This window comes from Bidens hawaiensis, unplaced genomic scaffold, assembly GCF_021521415.1.
Source record: "Bidens hawaiensis isolate Kalapana, Puna unplaced genomic scaffold, B.hawaiensis_p1.1 tig00031526_1, whole genome shotgun sequence".
Classification (NCBI taxonomy): Eukaryota; Viridiplantae; Streptophyta; class Magnoliopsida; order Asterales; family Asteraceae; genus Bidens; species Bidens hawaiensis.
In genome coordinates, this window is record NW_027495335.1 from 170,800 (window position 1) to 193,127 (window position 22,328).

Below are 22,328 nucleotides of genomic sequence, written 5' to 3' on the forward strand. Positions count from 1 at the left end.
GTCACGTGTATGTGTTACTGTCATGGAAAATATTGATGGTCACAGAACCATGAATGTCCACACAACTTGCCACATATGCAAAATACCACAGGCAAACCCAACATAAATCAAGTCCGTTTGCTCTTAACACCCTTGGTTAAACCCGACCAGAATTATCAGCTTGACACAACATCCATTCAAAAAAAATCGAGGACCAAATTTTTTTAACGACCAACGAATCTTTTAAATGAGCTACCGACTAAATTCACCATATCGGAATACACTTGCCTTTCGATCCGGGGAAAACCCTCACCTAAGGCCAACGCACGTGAACACCCGCCGGTGAAATAAAACTCGTTCAATTTAAAAATCCAACCAGTACACCGTCAACTTATTTACCAATTAGATTTTGAAAGTTTAGGAAAATGAGTTGAAGTTGAAGTTGGTAAATGTAAATCCAAAACAGAAAACAAGTGATATTATTATTGGCCATGTTTTAACCACGTAGTCATCAAGCATCTAGCCACCGTCCGATCTAACTTGACCCTCAATCTTCCAGTTAACCGGCTACAGCCGGTAACAGAGGGTTACTTCCGGTCACTCTTCCATCTGCTAGGTATATAATAATCAAACACACACCGATCCAACTCTGCAACTTTTGCTTCATCTCCACGACTCTTTCCACTTAATTTCTAGGTTAGATCATAATAATAATTAATATTATTATTATTACTCTCTACTGTTTCAACACCTTCAATTCACCTAATAGTTTACAGATTTTGATGTATTAGTTTTAGCTATTTGATCAATGTGATTAGGTTATATTGAAGTTTTAGGAATTAATGAGATCTTGTTAGTTATTGTGGTTAATTTATTGGATGTGTATGATACTATGCTTTGTTAGGAAGTTAATTATATTGTGAATTAGGTTTTCATGATTTTAATTGTGTTTAGGTGAGTATGAGGCTAATTAGGGCTTTTTATTGAGTTAAAATTAGGGATTTGGTGATAATATGCTAATTTGTATGTAATTATATTGATATGTGATGTGTAAGGTCTTTGATTTTAGGTTTTTTGTCAGTAGTAGGCTATGAAGAACCCTAGAGTTCAATTTACTGATAAATTTACGGATTTATTTTCTTAGTTTTAGCTATTTGATTGATGCGTTTGTTACACGATAATTAGATCTTTCTGTTGATGAGATTAGGTTATTTTTTGCTTTTAGAAATTGATGAGATCTTATCGGTTCTGGTAGTTAGTTTAGTGGATGTGCATGATATTATGCTTTGTTAGGGAGTTATTAACTTTGTGAATTTGGTCTGTATGATTTTCGTTGAGCTTTGCTGATGGTGATGTTTTGGGAGTCAAAATTAGGGATTTGGTGGCAATTATATGTATGGCGCGTTATACGCTATATATATGTGTAGTTATATTGATTTGAGTATTGATCTGTGCTGTTTAACAGTTCAAGGTCCTTTATTTTAGGTTTTCTGTCTGTAGCAGGTTTTTGTCTTTTGTTCTTATTGTTGCAAAATCCTGTAGGTCATAGTGATATAGAAGAGAATCCTATAGGTCATAGTGATATAGAAGAGAAGATTAAGCTGTTGTTTTAAGGTGGAAGGATAATAACTCATCTAAATTTGTTTTGAGTTTGTAACTTTTCAACTTATCAAGAGGTATTTTATGAGATCAATCTAGGGCTTTTTTAAGACTCAAAATTAGGGATTTGGTAATAGTCATTTGTATGGTGCATAATGTGCTAATTTTATACGTAATTATATCGATTTGAGCATTGATCTGCGCTTTTTTTAGGTTTTCTGTCAGTAGCAGGTTATCCCAAACCCTAGAAAAAGTTCATAGTTATCTTTATCACTGAAGAAACCTTTAGTTTAAAGTAATCACTGAGGTTGGTGATATAGAAAGACAAGATTAAGTTGTTTTAAGGTGGAAGGATAATTATTCATCAAAGTTTGTTGGTGTCTATAAATCTTTCAACTGAACAAGAGGCATTTTATGAGATCCAAAAGCACTGGCTACAGATAATTACTTAGGCTTCAGCCAAGAACAGACTATGGGCCCTTCTCGGGCCGGTGGTGGAATGGTAAATTCTTCAAGTTATGGAGTGTTTTTTCAAGGAGATATGACAAATCCAATTGGGAATGTCCAATTGGGATCATTTGGAAGCATGTCGAATCCAATTCCTGGAAACATGCTTTCGAACGCTCCTCCTGTTTTTGCAGACATAACCAGTAATAATATGAATAGTGTCGCTACTTCTGGTACCAGTATTGGTGCAAGCTCAATGGTTACAGATGCTAATTCAGGGCTTTCAGGAAATGGGCCACATTTGCAAAGAAGTGCAAGTATCAACACGGAATCTTACATGCGTTTACCTGCCTCACCATTATCATTTACTTCCAATAATATTAGTATTTCTGGTTCTTCCATCATAGATGGACCATCTAATCAAGATAACATATCTCAATTACAAAAGAAGCCAAGATTAGATACCAAACAGGATGATATGATGCAACAACATGTTGTACAGCAGATAATGCAAAGACAAGATTCTATGCAGTTACAAAACCCTAATCCCCAATTGCAAGCTTTCATCCAGCAACAAAGATTAAGGCAACAGCAACAACACCAGCATCAGTTGCTGCAGTCTCTGCCACCTGTCCAGCGGGCCCACTTGATCCAGCAACAACAACAGCTTCAGTTGAGACAACAGCTTCAACAACAAGGACTGCAATCTGCATCTGCAGTTAAACGTCCTTATGATGGCGGTGTTTGTTCTAGAAGACTAATGCAATACTTGTATCATCAAAGGCAACGTCCCACTGTGAGTATGATAAATAAAAATTTAATGTCGTTTTTGTATAATTTGAACAATAGTATTGGTGTTTAATTGTTTATACATGTACAGGATAATAATATTGCATATTGGAGGAAATTTGTGGCGGAATATTATTCTCCACGTGCCAAAAAAAGGTGGTGCTTGTCTTTATATGATAATGTTGGTCATCATTCTTTGGGTGTTTTTCCCCAAGCAGCTGTAGTAAGCATATCTTTGATCACTAGTACATTTATATGTATTTTACTTAATTTTGTTCCTGTGCACGAAGGGGGGCATGTTTATGCTCATTCATTCAACTTTAGCTGAAAACGAACCTGAGATATTCGTTTGTTAAGAAAATGAACATTTTGTTCGTTAAAAATCTAAATGAACAGGAAAGAACGTAAACGAACTAACATAAACGAATGGACAAATATGGGCTTATAGTCTAAAGTTTAAATCAAAATTAAAAATCGTAACATAAATACTGTATAGTGTATATGCTTGAATTTTCTATTAATATTTAGACAAACAAAACAAATGGGCATAAACTAATGAACATAAACCATCTAAATAAACTAAGGTTTACAAACTTAAATGAACGAACGAAACACGTGTTCATGTTTGTTCGTTTGTAAATGATTGAACATAAAGGAACATCCTATCAAAACGGTTCATTGAACGTTCCGTTCATTTATAGGCCTTTTACATAAATCGGTCAAGTTTAGTTCCAAAAACACAAATCTCACATGTTTTTTTTACAGGACGCATGGCAATGTGACATTTGCGGGTCAAAATCCGGAAGAGGGTTTGGTATGCAATACTGTAATTGCTGGGAATTTGTTTTTAAAATATATTGTTTTATACATCAACAACATATTACTTATTATATATTTTATATTTGTGCATTTTTGACAGAGGCAACTTTTGAAGTACTACCTAGACTGAATGAAATAAAATTCAGCAGTGGTGTTATAGATGAACTTTTATTTCTTGACTTACCTCGTGAAAGTAGATTCCCTTCTGGAATAATGATTTTGGAGTATGCAAAAGCTGTTCAAGAAAGTATATATGAACAACTTCGTGTCGTTCGTCACGGTCAACTTAAAGTCATTTTTACTCCTGATTTAAAGGTTAACCACATTTTTATCATATAATAATTTCATTATAATTTAATAGTGTGTAAATACTATATGATACAGATATTAACTTGGGAGTTTTGTGCGCGCCGACACGAGGAACTTCTTCCTCGTCAACTAATGGCACCCCAGGTTCGAAATTTTATTATTTCTAAATGCAAAATTTTGTTTGGATTTAATGAAATGATTAATGGTAGTATTTGTTTTTATATTGCTGTAGGTGAATCAGTTGTTACAGGTTGCACAAAAGTGTCAATCCACAATTGCAGAGGGTGGACCTGAGGGGGTTTCGCAGCAAGATTTGCAAACAAACAGTAAAATGTGAGTGCATAACCGTGTTTTTTAGGCTTGTAAACAAACCGAACGAACGCAACAGAGCATGCTTGTATCTGTTTGTTAACTTTAAACGAACAAATGATCGAACACGAACAATTAAACGAACGAGGTTTTCTTGTTCGTTTTCGTTCGTTAAGAAACTGAACATGTTAGTGTTCGTTTATGTTTGTTTATTAAACGCATAAACAGATGGTTCACAAACATGAAAGAACATAAATGAACGAATTTAACTAAATGAACAAAATGTTTTGTTTATGGTCGCTCATTTATTGAATAAACGAGCTTCTCACTGAACATTTGTCTTGTTTACAGGTCTAGTTATTGTGTTTTCTAAATGTTTATTTTATCTGCTAATTGTCACAATGTTTGCAATATATGAACATATCATGTCTAACTGTTTGTTGCGGCTCAGGGTTGTGACAGCCTGGCGACAGCTGGCCAGGAGCTTAGAGTTGCAATCTATAAACGATTTGGGATTTTCTAAACGATATGTTAGGTGCTTACAGGTAAACGTTTCTTGCACAAAATATTATTCCGGTAAAGCCATTCGTTTTGACCCATGACATGAATTAACATTTGTGGTTTATTGTTTTGTACTTATGCTAGATATCTGAAGTTGTTAGCAGCATGAAAGACTTGATGGACTTTTGTCAAGAAACCATAGTGGGCCCAATTGGTAACAAACAGTCTTCAATATTAATATTATCTTGTATTTTTTTATTTATTAAGCAATTTCGTGTTGAATTACAGACGGGTTGAAAAGTTTTCCACGACAGATGTCGACTGGTCAAGGCCTCTCAAATGACCAAATCGCACTCAATAAGCTAGTTGCATTGCAGCCGGGCCTTAACGGTCCAGTGAACAGCATTAGCAATCAAATAGCTAACCGAGTGATCCCCCTTGGCGGCTCAGCCCAATCAGCGGTTACACTTTCAAATTATCAAAATATGTTGATGAGACAAAAATCCATGAATTCAAACTCTCAACAAGAATCCCCCAATAATTTTAACCAGAACGGTTCGTTACATGGTTTGGCCTTGCAAAATAACCGATTCGGTGGCGGCGGTGGTGGCAGCTTTCCGAACGCTAATCTCCTCCAGCAACACCACCAGCAGCCGCTGTCTTCTCAAGGCGGCAACCAGGCAGCACAACAACACATGATTCAGCAAATGCTTCAAAACAATAACAATAATAACAATATCAACAATAATAACACTAACAGTATGAACAATGGCGGTAGTGGTGTTGGTGGTGGTGGAGGGCCAAAGCCGGCGGTCTCCGGGCAGAGTGGCGGGAGTGAGAGTATGAGGTATGGAGCAGGCCCGACGAGAAGCAACAGCTTTAAAGGGCATTTATCTGAAGATATTGGTGGGGATATAGGTAGTGTGTTTAATGAGAATGGATTCTTTAACAATGATGATTTTGAGGAAAGCATGGGTTATGGTTGGAAGGATTAAGGAACATGTTCTGTGAAGTTGAGGATGTTTCTTTGTATAGGATTGGATTTGAATCATGTTACATTTAAGTTGTTGGTTTTATGCCATTCAAGTGTAATCTATGGTTATTATACACATTTGAGGATTTTTCAAGTTTTAACTGGTATTTATATGATTTTCTACTTTATTTTTTCATGTTTTTGGAGTTATTATTATACCTTTTTTGTCTCTGAAATCATATGTAATGTAATCATGTTTCAGTTTAATTAGTTTAATCTATTTATTATTATTCTTTAGGTTCAAACATGGAATAAATACCCAAATTTGGCAACAAATTTCACTTCTTTCAACATGCAGAACCAAAGTTCAAAGCAGCAACTCATGATCAAGGTACCAGAAATCAAAATAGCAACTGTGATGATAAAGATAAACAAGCCACATATTATATATATGTTTATCTATATAAATAATATATTAAAAATATATATAAATAGTTTTGATGCATCTTTCCATGAAAAGCTTTTTCTTTGCTTCAAGTTGTTGAAGGCTTAGCTTAAACCACCTCTTTTTGACAGATAGGGCAGTTCTGCAATCAACCGAAGCATCAAAATTTGAAATTAAATCGTCAACATCAACATAAGTTTTCGAAACACGAAAAGGGTATTTTGGTAAACTGAAATTTGCACAGAGTCAAGATTGTTTATACCTTCCTGCTCTTCAACCACTCAGTAACGCATTTTGAATGATACTGGTGCGAACAAGGCAATGTGATCAACCGATCGCCAGAGTTGAAATCCATTAGACATATCACACAGCTAAAATCATCCATGTGATTGTTTAATCCAAATATTCAAATGTGCCCATTATGTCCCAATTTTTAAAAAATAAACATAAAAATTCTTACTTTTGTTTCTTTTTCTTTGAGAACAATCGAGACCCGTACTTTGACGTTGGTAATTTAGAGATACGTGCTGATGATATTCCTCGGTTTTCAACACCAACCGTTTCAGTTAATTGTAACAAGTCCTGAAAAGATTGTTTTATAAACAATGGTTAAAGAGAACGTGAAAACAAAAAACGGATCGATTTGGGTCATAATCCATCTATTTAGATTAGACGGATCATGGGTCATATCATGACCCGTTTAGGTAGGTCGGGTCAAATCATTCAAATTTGACCCATGAAGTAAATGATAAATAAATGGGTCGACCTGGGTCGTAGATAAAGATCCAATTTGTTAGGTTATGTGTCACGTCTTATAATTAGCTAATATGTACCTCATATTGCATATTATCAGGATCAATGGGGTCTTGCCTAGAATTCGAGCTTGCCGCTTGTGCCTAGTCATCAAACATAGATTTTATTAAAAAAAAAAAAGATCATACCCGATTAGTTGATTATTAACTTCAAAAACAAATATTATTACCTGTGTGGATGTTGCTACATGACTCTCTGCACTACCTGCACAATGTTTAAAAGTAGCGTTGACAAACAAACAAACGTACTTAGTAATAATACTATCTTTTTTACAGTAGTGTTAACAAATTCAAAATTGTTTATTTTCACATATCAAAGCCTATACGTGCATCGTAAGTTCCATTATAATGTTTTTAACATCAAAAGTACAAAAACTAGTATAAAGATGTGACCAACCACTTGAACTGCCACTGAATTCCGATACAAGAAGATCATCAAACCCTTCACCCAATTCCTGCAACGATCTAGCCAAAGCCTCATCGATGGCTTCTTGTTGCTTGACATCATCATTCCTTGAAGATCCACCTTCATCCACCAAAAGATGAGCCCACTTGCTGATGTCATCATCATTGGTACCCTTATTGTTGTCTCGGGCACGTTCTTGAAACGAGTGATACATACTCGCCTATAACAAATTATTAACCACAACACTCATGAGATAGAAACATTAACATTATAACAAATTCTAACAAATTCTCAAATCATATGATCTTGATTAAATATTACTTGTTGCAAGAGAGCCTCTTCATAACTTAAACCGTCATCATTCGGTAAAAACTCGTACAAATTCTCGGCGATTTCATGATCATGGAGGTCCACACTTCTACTCATGAATGCTGGCTAATAAAAAAGGAAACACAAGTATCACTAAAAGAAGAAAGTTTCTAAGTTATACTTTTATAAACAAAAAAAAAAAATTAATGAAAAAAAAAATTCATGAGTGAATATTAAAAATTGAAAGTGTGACATGATAGCCATAACTAAAAAGGAATTACACCATTAATGACTCATAATTCACAAATCAGAAATATTAATATTAATCCATTAATTAAACATCAAGATTTTACAAGATCCATTACAATGACATAAGTAGAGATAATCCTAAAACAACATAAAAGTACAGAACACAACAGAAACAGGTTAAGAAAAACATTAACAGTCACATGACTCACATTGCTGGGATTTAAAAACAAAAGTACAAAACAATGAAAGTGATAATGTAGATTTGGGAATCTGGTGAAAGATTCTTGCAAGATTCAAGAAAGAGATGGGCTAGAGATTGTGTACCTTTGATGATTGGAGGTGAAGAAGGTGCAGAACAATTATAATAATAATGATAAGTGAAAGAGTGAGGGTGTTTGTTGTGGTCACCGCCAAAGGTAAACGGTACAAAAGAATGTAAAAGGTGGAAAAAAGAAGGGAGCTGTGTGTTTTTGATAAAAGGTGAAGGTCCACCATCAGGATATCAATAACAAGTGAATAATATAGCACCCAATTTGTGATTGACGCAGATTGGAGTGTCGAATGGAGTGCTGTCCTCTATCTTGAAGCGTTTGAGCACATCATGGACATACTTGGTCTGATGAATGAACATCCCATCCTTCTTCTGATCAACCTGCAATCCTAAAAAGAAAGTTAGTTCACCCATAGCACTCATTTCAAACCTCTTTTTCATGACGGCCTCAAAATCTTGACACATGGAGACTCTTGATGCAGCAAAGATGATGTCATCCACGTAGACTTGCACTAGTAGGAAGTCGCTTCCATCTCTCTTGAAGAACAACGTGCTATCTATCTTCCCTCTTTCAAACCCATTTTCAAGCAAGTAATCTGATAAAGTTGAATACCAGGCACGAGGTGCCTGATGTAGTCCGTACAATGCCTTGCTTAACTTGTACACGTGATCAGGAAAGTCTGGGTCAGGAAAACCCGGAGGTTGCTCAACATACACTACCTCATCAACTTTCCCATTCAGAAACGCACTCTTCACATCCAACTGAAATACCTTCATCTTCTTATAAGCAGCGTACGCCAAAAACAATCTAATGGCTTCCAACCTTGCGACAGGAGCGAACACTTCATTATAATCAATCCCCTCTTGTTGATTAAAACCTTTAACGACTAGCCTCACCTTGTTTCTTATGATAATCCCTTTCTCATCTCTCTTGCACTTAAACACCCATTTTGTGCCTATCGCATGCACATGCTTCGGTTTTTCAACCAAAGTCCAAACTTCCATTTTCTTGAATTGAGCCAACTCTTCTTGCATAGCTTCGACCCACAAGCTGTCCTTGAGAGCCATTTGATAATTCTTCGGTTCAATCTGGCTGATAAAGCAGGTGTACAAGCATTCGTTGATTATCCCTGTCTCCTTGATGCTTGTGTAAACACAGGTGTGCTCATTCAAGCTACGTCTTGTTTGTACACCGGAGGACACATCACCAATCACATTCTCCAAAGGGTGATCTTTATGAATTCTCGTGGTCGGAACAGAACCGACATGCAAATTGTCTTCCAAGTTAGAAGAGAGCTCGTCAATGGTTGTTTCATGCTGAGAGTGAAATGGATTGAAAAATTCTTCTTCAGTCGAGGTAGCAGGGGTATCGACAGCATTTGATGAGGAAGGTTGACATTTATCGATCAGCTGTCTTTGCAATAGGTTTTCTTCCTCATCAAGGATCATCTTCGTAGCAACTCTCTCTTCTTCTTCAGCAATATCTAAATACGGTATGTTAAAAGACTTAAAAAGTTTAACATAGTCGAAAAACTCAGCAGGTCCGTTGCTTGGTTTTGGCGGTTGGTAACTTGTGATATCGGTGTTACACACCACCTCAACCTTGCTGGTCGATGTATTGAAGACGTGTCTGTTGGGAGTCCCAACAACATAACCGACTAAGATTCCTTCATCGGCTACTTCACCAAATTTAGAATTTGTCTTCAAAATCGAACAAGGGGACCCGAATGGTTCAAGACCACTCAAGTTGGGCTTTCTCCCATGCATAAGCTCATAACACGTTTTACCAAGTCTTTTAACAGGTGCGGAAGGAATCTTATACCAATTGTAGGTTCCCTTGACGGATCACACGAGATATCTCGGTCTACTCAGGTGCGGAATCCCTGCATAGATCGTTACGAGCGTAGAAAGCAAATCAAACAAACACACACGAATAAACCGAAACACGTTATATATTAATAACTGAACTCACGTGATATGAATCACTGATACAGACTCTCGTCCTCACGTTACAATGAACTTAGATCAACTCGATTCTCTTAAACGACTAACTAACTACAAACCAAGCCGTAAGCTGGTATATAAATACACGACAACTTCGCCTGATATGTTCAGGCGAAGTTGTCCATAACTTCGCTTGTTCAACAAGTTCGCCTAGGCGAACTTGTTAACAACTTCGCTTAAACAAAAACATAAATAACATTACAGACTCGATTACATACACTAGACTATGAACTACTGACATTTATGCACCAACAGTCCGGATTGGATGTTTGATTATGAAGGATTGTTCAAGCAGTTTCGTGGAATGTATATGACACCAGCCGCACCAATGGTTTCACCTGTTGTTTCTCCGCTTGCTCAACCAGATAATGATCAGTCTATCCTGATGCATGCTGTTTTGAAAGATCTTGGACATGTTGACATAGCTGTTGCTGCACCCATACTGAATGTACAACCAATGGCTAACCACCAAGTCCTGATTGGTAACGAGCAGCCCTCTGCTGACACCATTGAAATGCAAGCTGTTGATGACATGACTGATTCTGATTCTGACTCATACATGTCAGCTGACAACAACCAAAATGTTCAAGTCGATCAAGCAGATCTGCCTCCTGCAGAACCAAGTGTGGTGGAATCTGTCCCCACACCTCCCTCAGAAGAAGACAATCAAGGTCCTGCAATGGAGACTGATGCATCATGTGGGCAGGTGGAACCCCTTCCGAATGAAACTTCTGATAACACCAACACAACTTCTGTTCCAACTGTTGCTGTTCCATTCTATGACAACCTATGGGAAGGTCCCATTGTTGCAGGACATTTGGTTGAACCAAAAGAAGATGGAACTGATCCTCAACCAAGTGTTTCTATCCCTGCGACCACTGTCATGCATCGCATAGAGAGCCTGTCTATTCAACTTGAGGCCACACCAGTCGAGCATGTCGACCAAATTCCACAGCTGTCAATTCATCGTCGACATCCGACCGAGAACATCATCGGAGATCCATCTGCTGGCATCCAAACACGCAACACTTCCAGTAACATTAACAGATGTCTCTTTGCTTATTTTATTTCTCAGGTAGAACCCAAGGACTACAAAGTTTCACTAAAAGACAACTCCTGGGTAGAGGCTATGCAAGAAGAGTTGTTACAGTTTCAAGTCACTCGACTTAACAAAAAGATTTTAAAAAAAACTAGGTAGAGAAAATGAGTTAACTTTAAAGATTTTAACTCACCAAAAAGATTTTAAAATTTACTTTTAGTAAAACAAAAATCAAGTCACTCGACTTAACAAAAAGATTTTATTTTAATATATAATATTGATTTAATCTTTACTCCTATTAAAGTAAATTCTAAGAAAATTCAAAAAGAATTATCCCATTTAGAGGGAGCTCCTGTTTAGAGGGAGTCGGATATTCAAAATTTTCAATCTAGAATTTGATCCGTTTTTTTTTATGGAAAGTGATAGTACGTTGGTATGTAATAATTCTAGCGCGTTAAAAGAGTAGAACAAAAGGCTACAAGATCATTCATAGATGTGTAGGTAGGCTTGACAAACAAGTAAGTGTCGGGTGATATAAACTTAAACTAATGCCGGTACTAGTGGATATACGATTATGAAGCGGTTGCATGATTCCGTTAAGTCATATTCATTAAGGCAAAAATGTAACTATACATGTCATACCCAAGCCTCTCTTTACCTGATCACAGTCGTCTTATGAAAGTCAGCGTCAGTTTCAATTTTTTATAGAGTCAAGTAACGCGTCAAAAAAAGCAAGAAAAAGAAAAACAAATGAGTCAAAAAAGAAAAAGAAAATCAAGAAAAAGAGTCAGAAAAGGAGTCAGTCCTAGGAATTTTAACTTCTGCTTTATTTCTTCATTTATTTTCGACTCAAGCCTTGGACTTTCTATGTTTGTAGTCATACAAGATCTGATTGTTAAGGCCCTGAGTCTTCTGCTTTGTTTTATTTTCTTTCTTTTGTTAAAGCCTTGGACTTTCTCTGCGCGATAATATGGTATTATCCGACCTGATTGTTATGGCCTGAACCTCTGCCTTATTTTAAACTTTCTAGATCGAGTCAAGTGTGCAAAGCACAAAGTGTCTTGTGTAAGGTGTACAATAATTCAGTCTGTCAATAAGAGTACTGTGATCAACTAAGAAAGGTCTAAGTCAAGTTGAGGTGATATGTTAACACAAAGTAGGCCTGAGATATGATGGAATCAGTAATATGTCTGATTAAGTGGGGACCACATAAGCACCGTGCCTAATTGTACTTTAGACGTATCATTTCTGGCATCAAAACACTTGTCAAGTTAAAAAAGGAAGACAATATCTACGTCAATGATGAACTTGTGTCACAATAATTTCAAAATGGTAACACGATCTAGGGCTTTACAAATCAATATGATTCCATATCTTGATCGTTCTTTGTAAATTAACCAAAAGAAAAGAACTATAAAAAATTAATTTAATATTGTTGTTCTAACTTTAAAATGTCTCAAATTTTCATTTATTTTGTTTGTATTTTCTTAAGTATTAAGTATCTGCATAATTTAATATCTTAAACTTTATTTTTATTTATTTTATTTTATTTTATCTTTAATTTTAAATTTATAATTTTATTTTTGTTTTTAGTTATGTGTCTTCTTTTATTATGTTTTGTTTTGAGAAAAGAGATCGATCGTGCAAATGTTAACGCTTATGGACCAACAAAAGAAAATATTATAAACAATCGAGTGTGTGGATTCGACGGGTAAATGTTTTTCGGGTTTGAAAATGCAAATTGTTTTAAAGACCGAGGACTGAGAGTGTATTTTCGGTGAATACTCACGATGTTTTGACCTTATCGCGAGATAGGCTGACCCTATATATAAGGGAAACCTAAAATATCTTTCACTATTCACCAAACATTTTTAACTTTTACTCTCTTCTCTCTCACATCTTCAAACTCTCAAACCCTAATCTTCATCTACTTTTCAAAGAATCTGGCCCTCATAATCACAAACATGCCATTGAATCCTGAGTATCCACCCTCGGGTCATAACAATTTCTGTGTTCTCGAGTTGCCTAAGCTAAAGGCTGATAAGGTGTTCACTCCTATGGTAAAGGGGCTCAGGCAATCACCCCTTGCCTATGCTATCACTGCAAATCCAGCCACTTACTACAAGTGGGTTTCAGACTTCTGGGCGTTCGCCAGGATTGCAGACGATTCTCTGTCCTTCACAACAACGGTTGCGAGAAAGTAATTAACCACCAAAGAAGCAGATATTCGAAGAGTATTAAAGATTGCTGACCAGCCGGATTACAAGTATGAGAGAGGAAACAAAAAGAAGCTGGAAGATTTCGATGCGCAGATGGGGTACGACACGGAATGGAAGAGCTTAGAGAAGAGTCATTTATTACCATACTGGAGATTTCTCTTCCACATTGTCACTCATTGTTTCACAGACATTCGAGGTGAATTTGATAGCATGAGTACGGACTGGGTTCGTATTATGTCCGCATTGACCAACAAGGAGAAGTTCAATTACTCAAGACGGATATTTTTGTGCAGCTTGCGAACATCAAGAGCGGGGCTACATGGTTGATGTACCCGAGATTCGTGCAGCTGTTGTTAGATGATATTATTCCAGATGTCCAAAGGCCGGTAGCCAAGAAAGCTAAGGACAAGAAATCTCATCCTGAGCCATTTCATGTACACAAGATCAAGGTGTTAGTGTTTGGTGTGTTGTTAAGCACAAAGGGCAGAGGTCATCAGTATACGGGACCACGACCTGGTCCTAAGTTTGGATTGTTTGAGGAAATGGAGCCTGCTGGGGATGAAGCGTCTGATGAAGGAGAAGAGAAAGAGGAGCCAGAGGTTGATGCAGAGCAAGACTCTTCTGATGAGCCTGCCGAGGATCGAACAAAGGAAAAGCATAACTTGAAAAGGAAAGAGGCCGAAAAGGGCAAACTAATTGAGCTTGAGGAGAAAAAAGAAGACCAGCCACCCTCGAAGCGTCTGCGAAAGGTTGGAGACTCCAAGAAGGCTCCAACACTTGTCGTCAAGCTTCCCTTCAAAGGTAAAACCCCCTCCTCTCCTGCAGTCACCAAAGAAGCCCTGGCCCAAGCCCTCGAAACACTAGATGTAACCAAGATAAAAATTCCTGCCTACAAGATACCAAAAATAAGAAAGAAAACTAAAGTTAAGAAAACCAAGACCCTACTCCATGACTCGCCAAAATCCTCACCCGAACCCTCACCAACAGACCAACCCATCTCCACATTCCTACCCCAAATCCCATCCTCACCTCCACAACAACCAACTCAAACTGAACCAGAATCCTCCCAAGTCACAACACCACCTACACAACCAATCACCGAACCCACAACCTCCTCGATTTTCACCCCATCCTTCTTCAGCTCACCCATACAAACAACCAGCCTTTGGAGCAAAACAGTCATAACTTCCCCAACCCAATCCTTTTCCCTACCTCTGCAAACAACCCAACCTCCCACAATGACCATTACACCACCAACTACAATAATCTCACCCAAACCCATCAGCCGAGGGAAGTCTTCGACAACTCCGCTATACGCCGATCATATCCTCGATAGGATCGTCGCACTGGAGGAGTCAAACGCTAAGAGGGCGGAACGAGAGATTGTGCTCCTCAAGTTCATCAAAGATATGAAGCAAAAGGTTCTTGAGGATGAAAAGGAAAAGGCAGATCTAAGGGAAAGGATCCGGGTGTTGGAAGAACAAAAAGCAGCAAGCGATGAAATTGCTGAAAATCAGAGGTTATTGACCAACACCTTCCACACCCGAATCCAGAACATGCAAGCGCTGATGAATCGAGAAGCCTCTGAAAATTCCAATCTAATAGCAGACCACTCAAGACTTGGATATAGGCTAACTACACTTGAACGAAACTTACCAAGTGCTAGTGCTCTCAGAACTAGCGTAAACAAGAAGATAGAGGATGCAACACGTAGGTGGGATGTTGAGAATGAAGTTACAAACTCCAGAGTCACAGCTTTAGAGAATCAGCTCGCCTCAACTGCTTCCCTGGATTCACTCAGAGCCGAAATGAAGAGTGTTCAAGAGAAATTAAAAATGCAAGATCGTCTGAATGAGCTTCAACTCAAGACAAATGAAGAAATTGTGGGAAAGTACCAAGCGGCCTCAGACCTAATGGGTATTCATGAAGATGATTTTCATGGTATGGAGGATAGGCTTGATGTAGTTTTCAGAAGCTGGAGAAGTTCTGGTGTGACTTCTCAAGTTGGTGGTTCACAGCCTACCGCGGGTCCTTCTGTGGCCTTGCGAGGAATTCAGGTCGAGGCTTCTGAAAGTGAGGCGACTGTTGGTCGAATTGTACAATAGGGCGGCCAATCCAGCGGTATTGGTGGTGGTTATGATGGTGATGAAGAAGATGATGGTGATGAAGAAGATGATGATGATGATGATGATGATGATGATGAAGATGACGGCGATGATGATGTACACGACAGCTTTGATGACGATGATGGTGATGGTGGCAACGGTGGTGGTGGAGATGGAGGGGCCGGGGCGGCAGGAGGTGGAGGTGGAGATAACACTCAATCACCTCCACACTCTCAACACGATGCTCAAGACCCTGCTAACCCCGGTTCAGCCAGCAAAGTCAGAGAGGATGACTCACTACTTGAGAGCTTGTATAAAGATATCATCTCTCCGACTAACAATACAGGTGTGATCAATGATTTTATTAATGCAGGTATGAGTTTTGAGGAATTCATCGAGAGAACGAGAACGGAGGAGGCAGTAAATGAACAAGACGATGACATTAACTACTCGCCAAATTCGGATACTCCTCCCGCTCAAGCTTCAGAGGCTCCAACAACCGATCCTGTCATTGACCATCCGCCACAGAAGAAGAGAAATACGCACATTGTCTCAAGCTGTGCGTCTGCCCGCGTGCTCAACTATCCGTATCATGACGACTCGCTGATTGATGTGTTGTAAAACACACGTATTTTTCGCACCTTTTATCTGCGTAATATATTATATTTTATGTGTTTTTACTCGTTTTAGATAGGTTTTACATACATTTATTAATCTTGTAGGTTTTGGGTAAAAGAAAGGAAAAAACCTGGACTTTTCGAGCTTTTTACGAGCCTTTTACGCATACAAGTTCAAGACAAAGCTCAAGGCCCGACCCGTATGCATCATGGAGGCCCAAGACCATATTATATTATATTATATAAAAAAAATAAAACCCTAATCAGCAAAAGGGAGCTGCTGATCGGAATCAATAGCAGCACAACAACAGCATCAACAGCAGCACAACAACAGCCAACAGCAGCACAACAGCTGCTGATCGGAATTTCCAGCAAGAAAAAAGAAATAAAAAGCTTTTATGTGCTAGGGTTTTGATCGTGTGACGGCTAGGGAAGGAAGAACAAGCAAGAATCAAGCCTCGGGATCGATTTACATTAGTTGTTACAGCAAAGAGCAGCCCGGAAACAACCAATATCCTTACATCTTTTTCATTGTTCATACACTTTTAGTTTCTTGCTTAATTGTTGAATTGTTTTGCAATTACTTGAGAGATTGAATTGTTTATGATTAGGATTGATTATTGGACAATTGTTAAGATGATTGGTATGAGTTTTATGGTGTTTTTATTGAGTGTTTGCTGCTGTCCAAAAATTATGCTCAGCTAAACTTGTTAGTTCTACCTAGGAATGATGATTATTGTTAGTGTTTGATAGGTTTTATGGATTGTTTGATTAATGGACTTGAATTGCTATTGTAAAGTTTGATTTAGACATGAAATAGGTTGTGTTTAAGGGCTGGAAATTTTGGTGATTCATTGCATAAATCCCGTGTGTTGATTGATTAGTTTTGTATTGATTGATCAGATCATTGTTTGATTCTAGACTTTGTGTTTAGGGTTTGTTTGCGGTAGGTACCACCATAGGGTTTTGTTGTGTGATTATTTGGATTAAGTACAGCGGTTAAACACCTTCCTTGAGACCGAGAGGTGATAGGAAGTTAGGGTTGTCTCATTGTCTTTGCATGCTAGAATAAGGATTGCGCGAGAGCGAGTTCGTTTCTTGTCAGGTTTAGGTGTTTGAGCGACTAGTTGATCTATTTTGGTTTAAGTTGAATTGTTCCTCTATCCTTGGTTGTGTAGTATTCATTACCATTAGGGTCGAGTGTTGGTGAGACCGAGAGGTGATCCTTCATTAGAACACGTTAGCAATTATTTCCCGGTTTGGTCGTTTTAGCCGATTTTGAGTAGTTAGGGTTTGTTGTGTGAGACCGAGAGGTAATCCAGTGAGCCCGAGCGATCCTTAGTCGTGTCATCTTTAGGAACCGGTGTCTATATATCATTCAATCCATTAGCTTGTTAGGCCTACAATTTGATTCAGACCTAGGTAGACGTTTTTCTCCACCCGAAGTCAACTCAGTTAGTTTTCCGTTAAGTTTTCTATTTTTGGTAAGTTTTGTTAGTTAATCCAGTTAGTTTAGTTAAGTTAAAAGAAATCAAAAATCAATATAATATTATTTTAAGGTAGGTCTTGTCTAGGGTTAGTGATCTTTAGCGTTCTGTCGTGTCCACGTGTTCAATACTCGGACTTCCTAAGTCTATACTACTTGCGATCGGTACACTTGCTGGTTGTGTGTGGTTTTAGGATTTTCGTTTTAATATTAAAGCTTAGTTGTGAGGTCATTTTTATAGGGTTATTAGACACACATCAAGTTTTTGGCGCCGTTGCCAGGGACACGGTTTTAGGCGTTTTGAGAGCAATCCGAGTTAGGACTTATCTTTTGTGCTACATGTAATTATTTTTGTTTTATTTTGCTTATTTGTTAGAATAGTTTAGATAATATTATTTCTTATTATAGTTTTTATGCGATAGACTCGATCTCGTGGACCACCCGACACGGAAGCATTTCCCGAGCCAGAGAGAGAGTTTCGTGAGAGATATCGTCCCGTTTCACCCTCATCCACTTCTTCATCCGTTGACCCCAACGATAGGGATAGGATCATGGGCGACATTCCACCACCGAGGAGGACAGTTGCGTACCAGGCCCGACCGGCCAATGCTGGCACGAGATCCAGCATCGCACCACCCGCCATTGGAGTTGCTATGAACTGGCAGATCCCGTCGAACATTCTGAATACCATTGCTCATTCTGCTCAGTTTCATGGGTTGCTTCATGAGAACCCGCACTCTCATCTCACCCGCATCGTGCGAATCTGTGACACTTTCCATCTTGCGGGCGTTTCCGAAGACGCCGTTAAGCTCCGTGTCTTTCTTTTTTCACTCGCTGATCAAGCGAGTCTTTGGCTCGAGTCCCTCCCACAGGGCTCTATAGCTACTTGGGCTGCCATGCAGACCCAATTTCTCGAGAAGTACGATCCTCCGGCTAAGGCCGCTCGTTTGCGTAATCAGATTCATTCTTTCCAGATGGAGGACACCGAGAGTTTCTTCGAGGCATGGGAGCGTTTCAAGAATCTACTAGCGTTGTGCCCCAACCACGGCTTGCAAGATTGGGCGGTCGTCGAAAAGTTCTACAATGGAGTGACGTATGCGACACAGAGTATGCTCGACACGGCGGTGGGAGGAAATCTGTTAACAACCAAAGACCCCGATGAGTGTATCGCTTTATTCAATGGGTTAGCTATGAGTGGGTACCAGAGACCACCCGCCAGAGGAGGCAAGACCGTCGATCCCATCTCATGAGGCATGCATTCGGTGGACACCACCACCGCACTGACGGCACAGGTCGAGGCGTTGGCGAAGATGGTAAAGGATATGCAGACGAAGAGTAAGTTGTGTGAGATCTGCAGAAGGGAGCATGATACCGTTCAGTGCCCAGTCAGTTCGCAGGAGGAGGCCGTAGACTTCATAGGAAATCCAAACCGAAACTCAAATTCTTTCAATTCTTATAATTCGAGATGGAGAGGCAATCAGAACTCCAATTGGAGGAGCGGCAGCTAGTCCGGTTTTCAGCAACGCCCGAGTTTATTTCAGGATGCGGGCGAAGGAGTGAGCAGTGGGGAGAAGAAGCCCACATTGGAGGAGATGATGGCACAGCAAACACAGATGTTGTCACAGCTCATGGCACGAGGGGATTCCCGACACAAAGAGACGCAGGAGAAGTTACGCTAGCACGAGCAGTTCATGAGGAATCAAGGAGCGTCTATTCAGAGTCTCGAGCGGCAGATGGGAGAGATAGCGAGTCGGTTGAATGAGAGGCCGCAGGGTACGCTGCCGAGTAATACCGAGCAGAACCCGAGAGGATTCGTGAAGGCTGTGACGACAAGGAGTGGTGCAGGGGCACGAGATGAGCCCGGGATTCAGCAGAGGTCTAGAGGAGAAGTCGTCGAGGAGCCTGCAGTCGTTGGAGAGGAGCATGTGGATGATGAGATTCAGATGGAGTCTCCGCCGGCCCAGGTACATCAGAGGAGCATCCCAGGGAGTTCAGCACAGGCCGAGAAACAGCAGTCACCGAGCGAGCCACCGAGAGTTTACAAACCCCGACTGCCATACCCCGGGAGAGTCCGTAGAGATAGAGATGAGAAGCAGAACTCCAAATTCTTTGATCTTCTGCAGCAGCTTTACCTTAATATCCCATTCCTTGAGGCACTCAATCAGATGCCTAAACACACGAAGTTCCTTAAGGATATTTTTTCAAATAAGGAGAAGTTAGCTGAGGTAGCTTCCCTCCCTCTGAGTGCTAGTTGTTCTGCTATCTTACAGAGGAAGTTACCAGAGAAGAGAGCCGATCCAGGGAGTTTCATAATTCCCTGCACCTTGAGTGATGATACAATGGTTTATGCGCTGGCTGATCTTGGTGCCAGTATCAATCTCATGCGTATTCTGTGTATCGCAAGCTGGGTTTAGGCGAACCGAGGCCTACCAGGATGAGTATCCAGCTTGCTGATCGTTCCGTGAAGTATCCGCGTGGGATTGTTGAGAACATGCTCATTCGCATAGGTAAGTTCATTTTCCCGGTGGACTTCGTTATTCTTGACATGAATGAGGATGATAATGTTCCACTCATTTTGGGCAGACCTTTTCTTGCCACCGTACATGCGTTGATCGACGTTCGCGATGGCAAACTGATCCTTCGAGTCGGGGATAAGAACGTCACGTTTGACGTTCGACAGTCATCTAAGCATCCCAAATCGACTGATGAATCCCTATGCTTCATTGATACGATCATGACTCATGTGGGGGAGTTTTCCAGTAACCCCGGTGGAGGCCCCGCCTCAGACACACATATCCTAGATAGGGAGACCCCGGGGGTTGAGATGGTCGCCTTGACTGAACACCCCCCTGATGTTGACATTGAGTCGTCTTCCTTCGACTCTGAGTTATCTACCGAAGATCATCATGATCATCAGTTGCTTGAGTTGGAGGAGTTACGGGACCGTACTTACACGCAGTCAGGTTGTTATAAGCAGCAGGTGAAGGAACTACAAGATCATAAGTTAGAAGGTATTGACCAGTTTAAGTGTGGGGATATGGTCGTATGGTATAATTCCTGGTTTAGGTTATTCCCGGGAAAGTTGAGATCCCGTTGGTCAGGTCCGTTTATTATTACTGATGTTTTCCCAGATGGCACTATTGAGATTAAGGACAAAGGCGGAACATTTATGGTGAACGGTGATAGACTGATGCACTACATTGGCGAGCCGATGACTGATCAGACGGTCGAGGTATTTTACCTTGACCCACTCTATGAGATGTAGACGTGTGGATGCATCACTCAGGAGACTGCCCGAGTTGTAGAGTTTGTATTTCTGTATTTGTGTGTGCTATCTGTTTTATTTGTTTTGTCTATTTGAAAAAAAAAATTATAAAAACCAAAAACACAAAAATATGTTTATTTGTTTATGTTTTTGTTTTCCGTGTTGTACGCCGCTACATGCGAGCGATTTTGAGTTTTGCAGGTTACATTATGCGCATAGTAGCTATGGTGGCGTTTTGGAACAGGTTCTCCCGAGGTTGCGGCCGCGAATGAAATGCTATACGGTCGTTTGGATACTACTTAGCTGTCGAAGATTCTGCACACAAACCAGGGGAGTAACCCGTTCTTTGTTTTAGTCTTGTATACTTTATTTTTATTTTCTGTTTTATTTTTAACCCTTTTCCTTATACTCATCGAGGACGATTTCGTTCTAAGTGTGGGGATGGGATTTATTTTATTTAGTTGTAGAAAGTTTATTGAAAAAAATAAATAAAAAAATAAAAAATAAAAAATAATAAAATAATAAAAAAAATTAAATAAATAAAAATTTGAAAAAATATTTAAAAAATATTTAAAAAATAGTCCCTTGAAATTTGTTTTCTCTACGTTAAACAGGAGATGATATTATTACCGAGTAGTGTTTGTTTCATAACTCCTTGGTATTTTCAAAAATATATATATAATAAATAAGAACAGTGCCCGTTAAACCCGCACGTAATGTATGGTAACCGAACGGTTTAGACTCAGTAATCGTGTGTCGTTAGGCTCAGCCTTTGAGAATGAAAGGGCGGTTTGGTTGTTGACCTAATTGAACCTTTTAAATGGCCTGACTTCAGTGGGAAACATCTTAGGGGTTTTGTTTGTTTAACTAAGCTCGTGACAGGACTGGAATGAAAAGCCGGGTCATACTCAAGCCTCGAGTCACATGATAATTTGTATATTATTTGTATAATCTTTTGTATATGTGTCTATTCCTGTGAAGCTCCGTACTTTGTTGCGCGGTGGCGCAGTCCTGAACGTTGATGCTAGCAGAAGACATTTTTGCTCGGCCCTCTGTTGCACGGTGGCGCAGACCTGAGCCTTGATGCATTTCTGTAGTTTCGTCCAACATGGTATATAAAAAAAATGCAAAAAGCCAAAGGCAGAAAAAAATTGTTTTAAATCAAAACCACCATGAAGGAAACTACTGTCGGTCGATCTTGACCAAGCTAGAGTTTATAGGTTGTATACGAGTCAAAATGTTTTAATCATGTGGCAAAAGGGTTTAAGTCAAGTTGGGGTGGCTCGGTCCGGTAAAACCATAATGGAATTGGTGAAGTGGCAGCAGGGCTTTTAGGTGTGGGTTCCACTTAGTCATACAAATTAATAGAATCGTCA

General features: G+C 39.4%; 3 protein-coding genes across 3 annotated transcripts; 2 read left to right on the forward strand and 1 right to left on the reverse strand.

Moving 5' to 3' along the window:
- The first annotated feature begins 613 nt into the window (after positions 1-613).
- Positions 614-5,921, forward strand: LOC143582313 (putative transcriptional regulator SLK2). Its single transcript, XM_077064913.1, has 10 exons — positions 614-675; positions 1,810-2,821; positions 2,906-3,037; positions 3,580-3,628; positions 3,734-3,948; positions 4,018-4,086; positions 4,175-4,275; positions 4,703-4,796; positions 4,897-4,966; positions 5,041-5,921. Exons 2-10 carry the CDS (start codon positions 2,051-2,053, stop codon positions 5,745-5,747), a joined length of 2,208 nt encoding a protein of 735 aa, XP_076921028.1. The 5' UTR covers positions 614-675; positions 1,810-2,050; the 3' UTR covers positions 5,748-5,921.
- A 286-nt stretch (positions 5,922-6,207) lies between these two features.
- Positions 6,208-8,317, reverse strand: LOC143582314 (E3 ubiquitin ligase BIG BROTHER-related-like). The gene is made up of 8 exons (XM_077064914.1): positions 8,271-8,317; positions 7,710-7,819; positions 7,380-7,608; positions 7,153-7,187; positions 7,004-7,066; positions 6,631-6,752; positions 6,433-6,541; positions 6,208-6,312 (listed from the first exon to the last, which is right to left on the reverse strand). The coding sequence occupies exons 2-8, from the start codon at positions 7,812-7,814 to the stop codon at positions 6,280-6,282; spliced, it is 696 nt and encodes a 231-aa protein (XP_076921029.1). The 5' UTR covers positions 7,815-7,819; positions 8,271-8,317; the 3' UTR covers positions 6,208-6,279.
- A 12,194-nt stretch (positions 8,318-20,511) lies between these two features.
- Positions 20,512-20,952, forward strand: LOC143582311 (uncharacterized). The gene has a single exon (XM_077064911.1). The coding sequence runs from the start codon at positions 20,512-20,514 to the stop codon at positions 20,950-20,952; it is 441 nt and encodes a 146-aa protein (XP_076921026.1).
- The last annotated feature ends 1,376 nt before the right edge of the window (positions 20,953-22,328 follow it).

Excerpts from the sequence above, each read along its gene's own strand:
- LOC143582313 (XM_077064913.1), top strand. The coding sequence starts at position 2,051 with ATGGGCCCTTCTCGGGCCGGTGGTGGAATGGTAAATTCTTCAAGTTAT. Across the intron at positions 3,629-3,733 it reads AAAATCCGGAAGAGGGTTTG|AGGCAACTTTTGAAGTACTA; the intron begins GTATGCAATACT and ends CATTTTTGACAG. Across the intron at positions 4,276-4,702 it reads TTGCAAACAAACAGTAAAAT|GGTTGTGACAGCCTGGCGAC; the intron begins GTGAGTGCATAA and ends GTTGCGGCTCAG.
- LOC143582314 (XM_077064914.1), bottom strand. The coding sequence starts at position 7,814 with ATGAGTAGAAGTGTGGACCTCCATGATCATGAAATCGCCGAGAATTTG. Across the intron at positions 6,753-7,003 it reads CTGATAATATGCAATATGAG|GACTTGTTACAATTAACTGA; the intron begins GTACATATTAGC and ends CAATCTTTTCAG. Across the intron at positions 6,542-6,630 it reads TCAAAGAAAAAGAAACAAAA|CTGTGTGATATGTCTAATGG; the intron begins GTAAGAATTTTT and ends GGATGATTTTAG.
- LOC143582311 (XM_077064911.1), top strand. The coding sequence starts at position 20,512 with ATGGTCGCCTTGACTGAACACCCCCCTGATGTTGACATTGAGTCGTCT.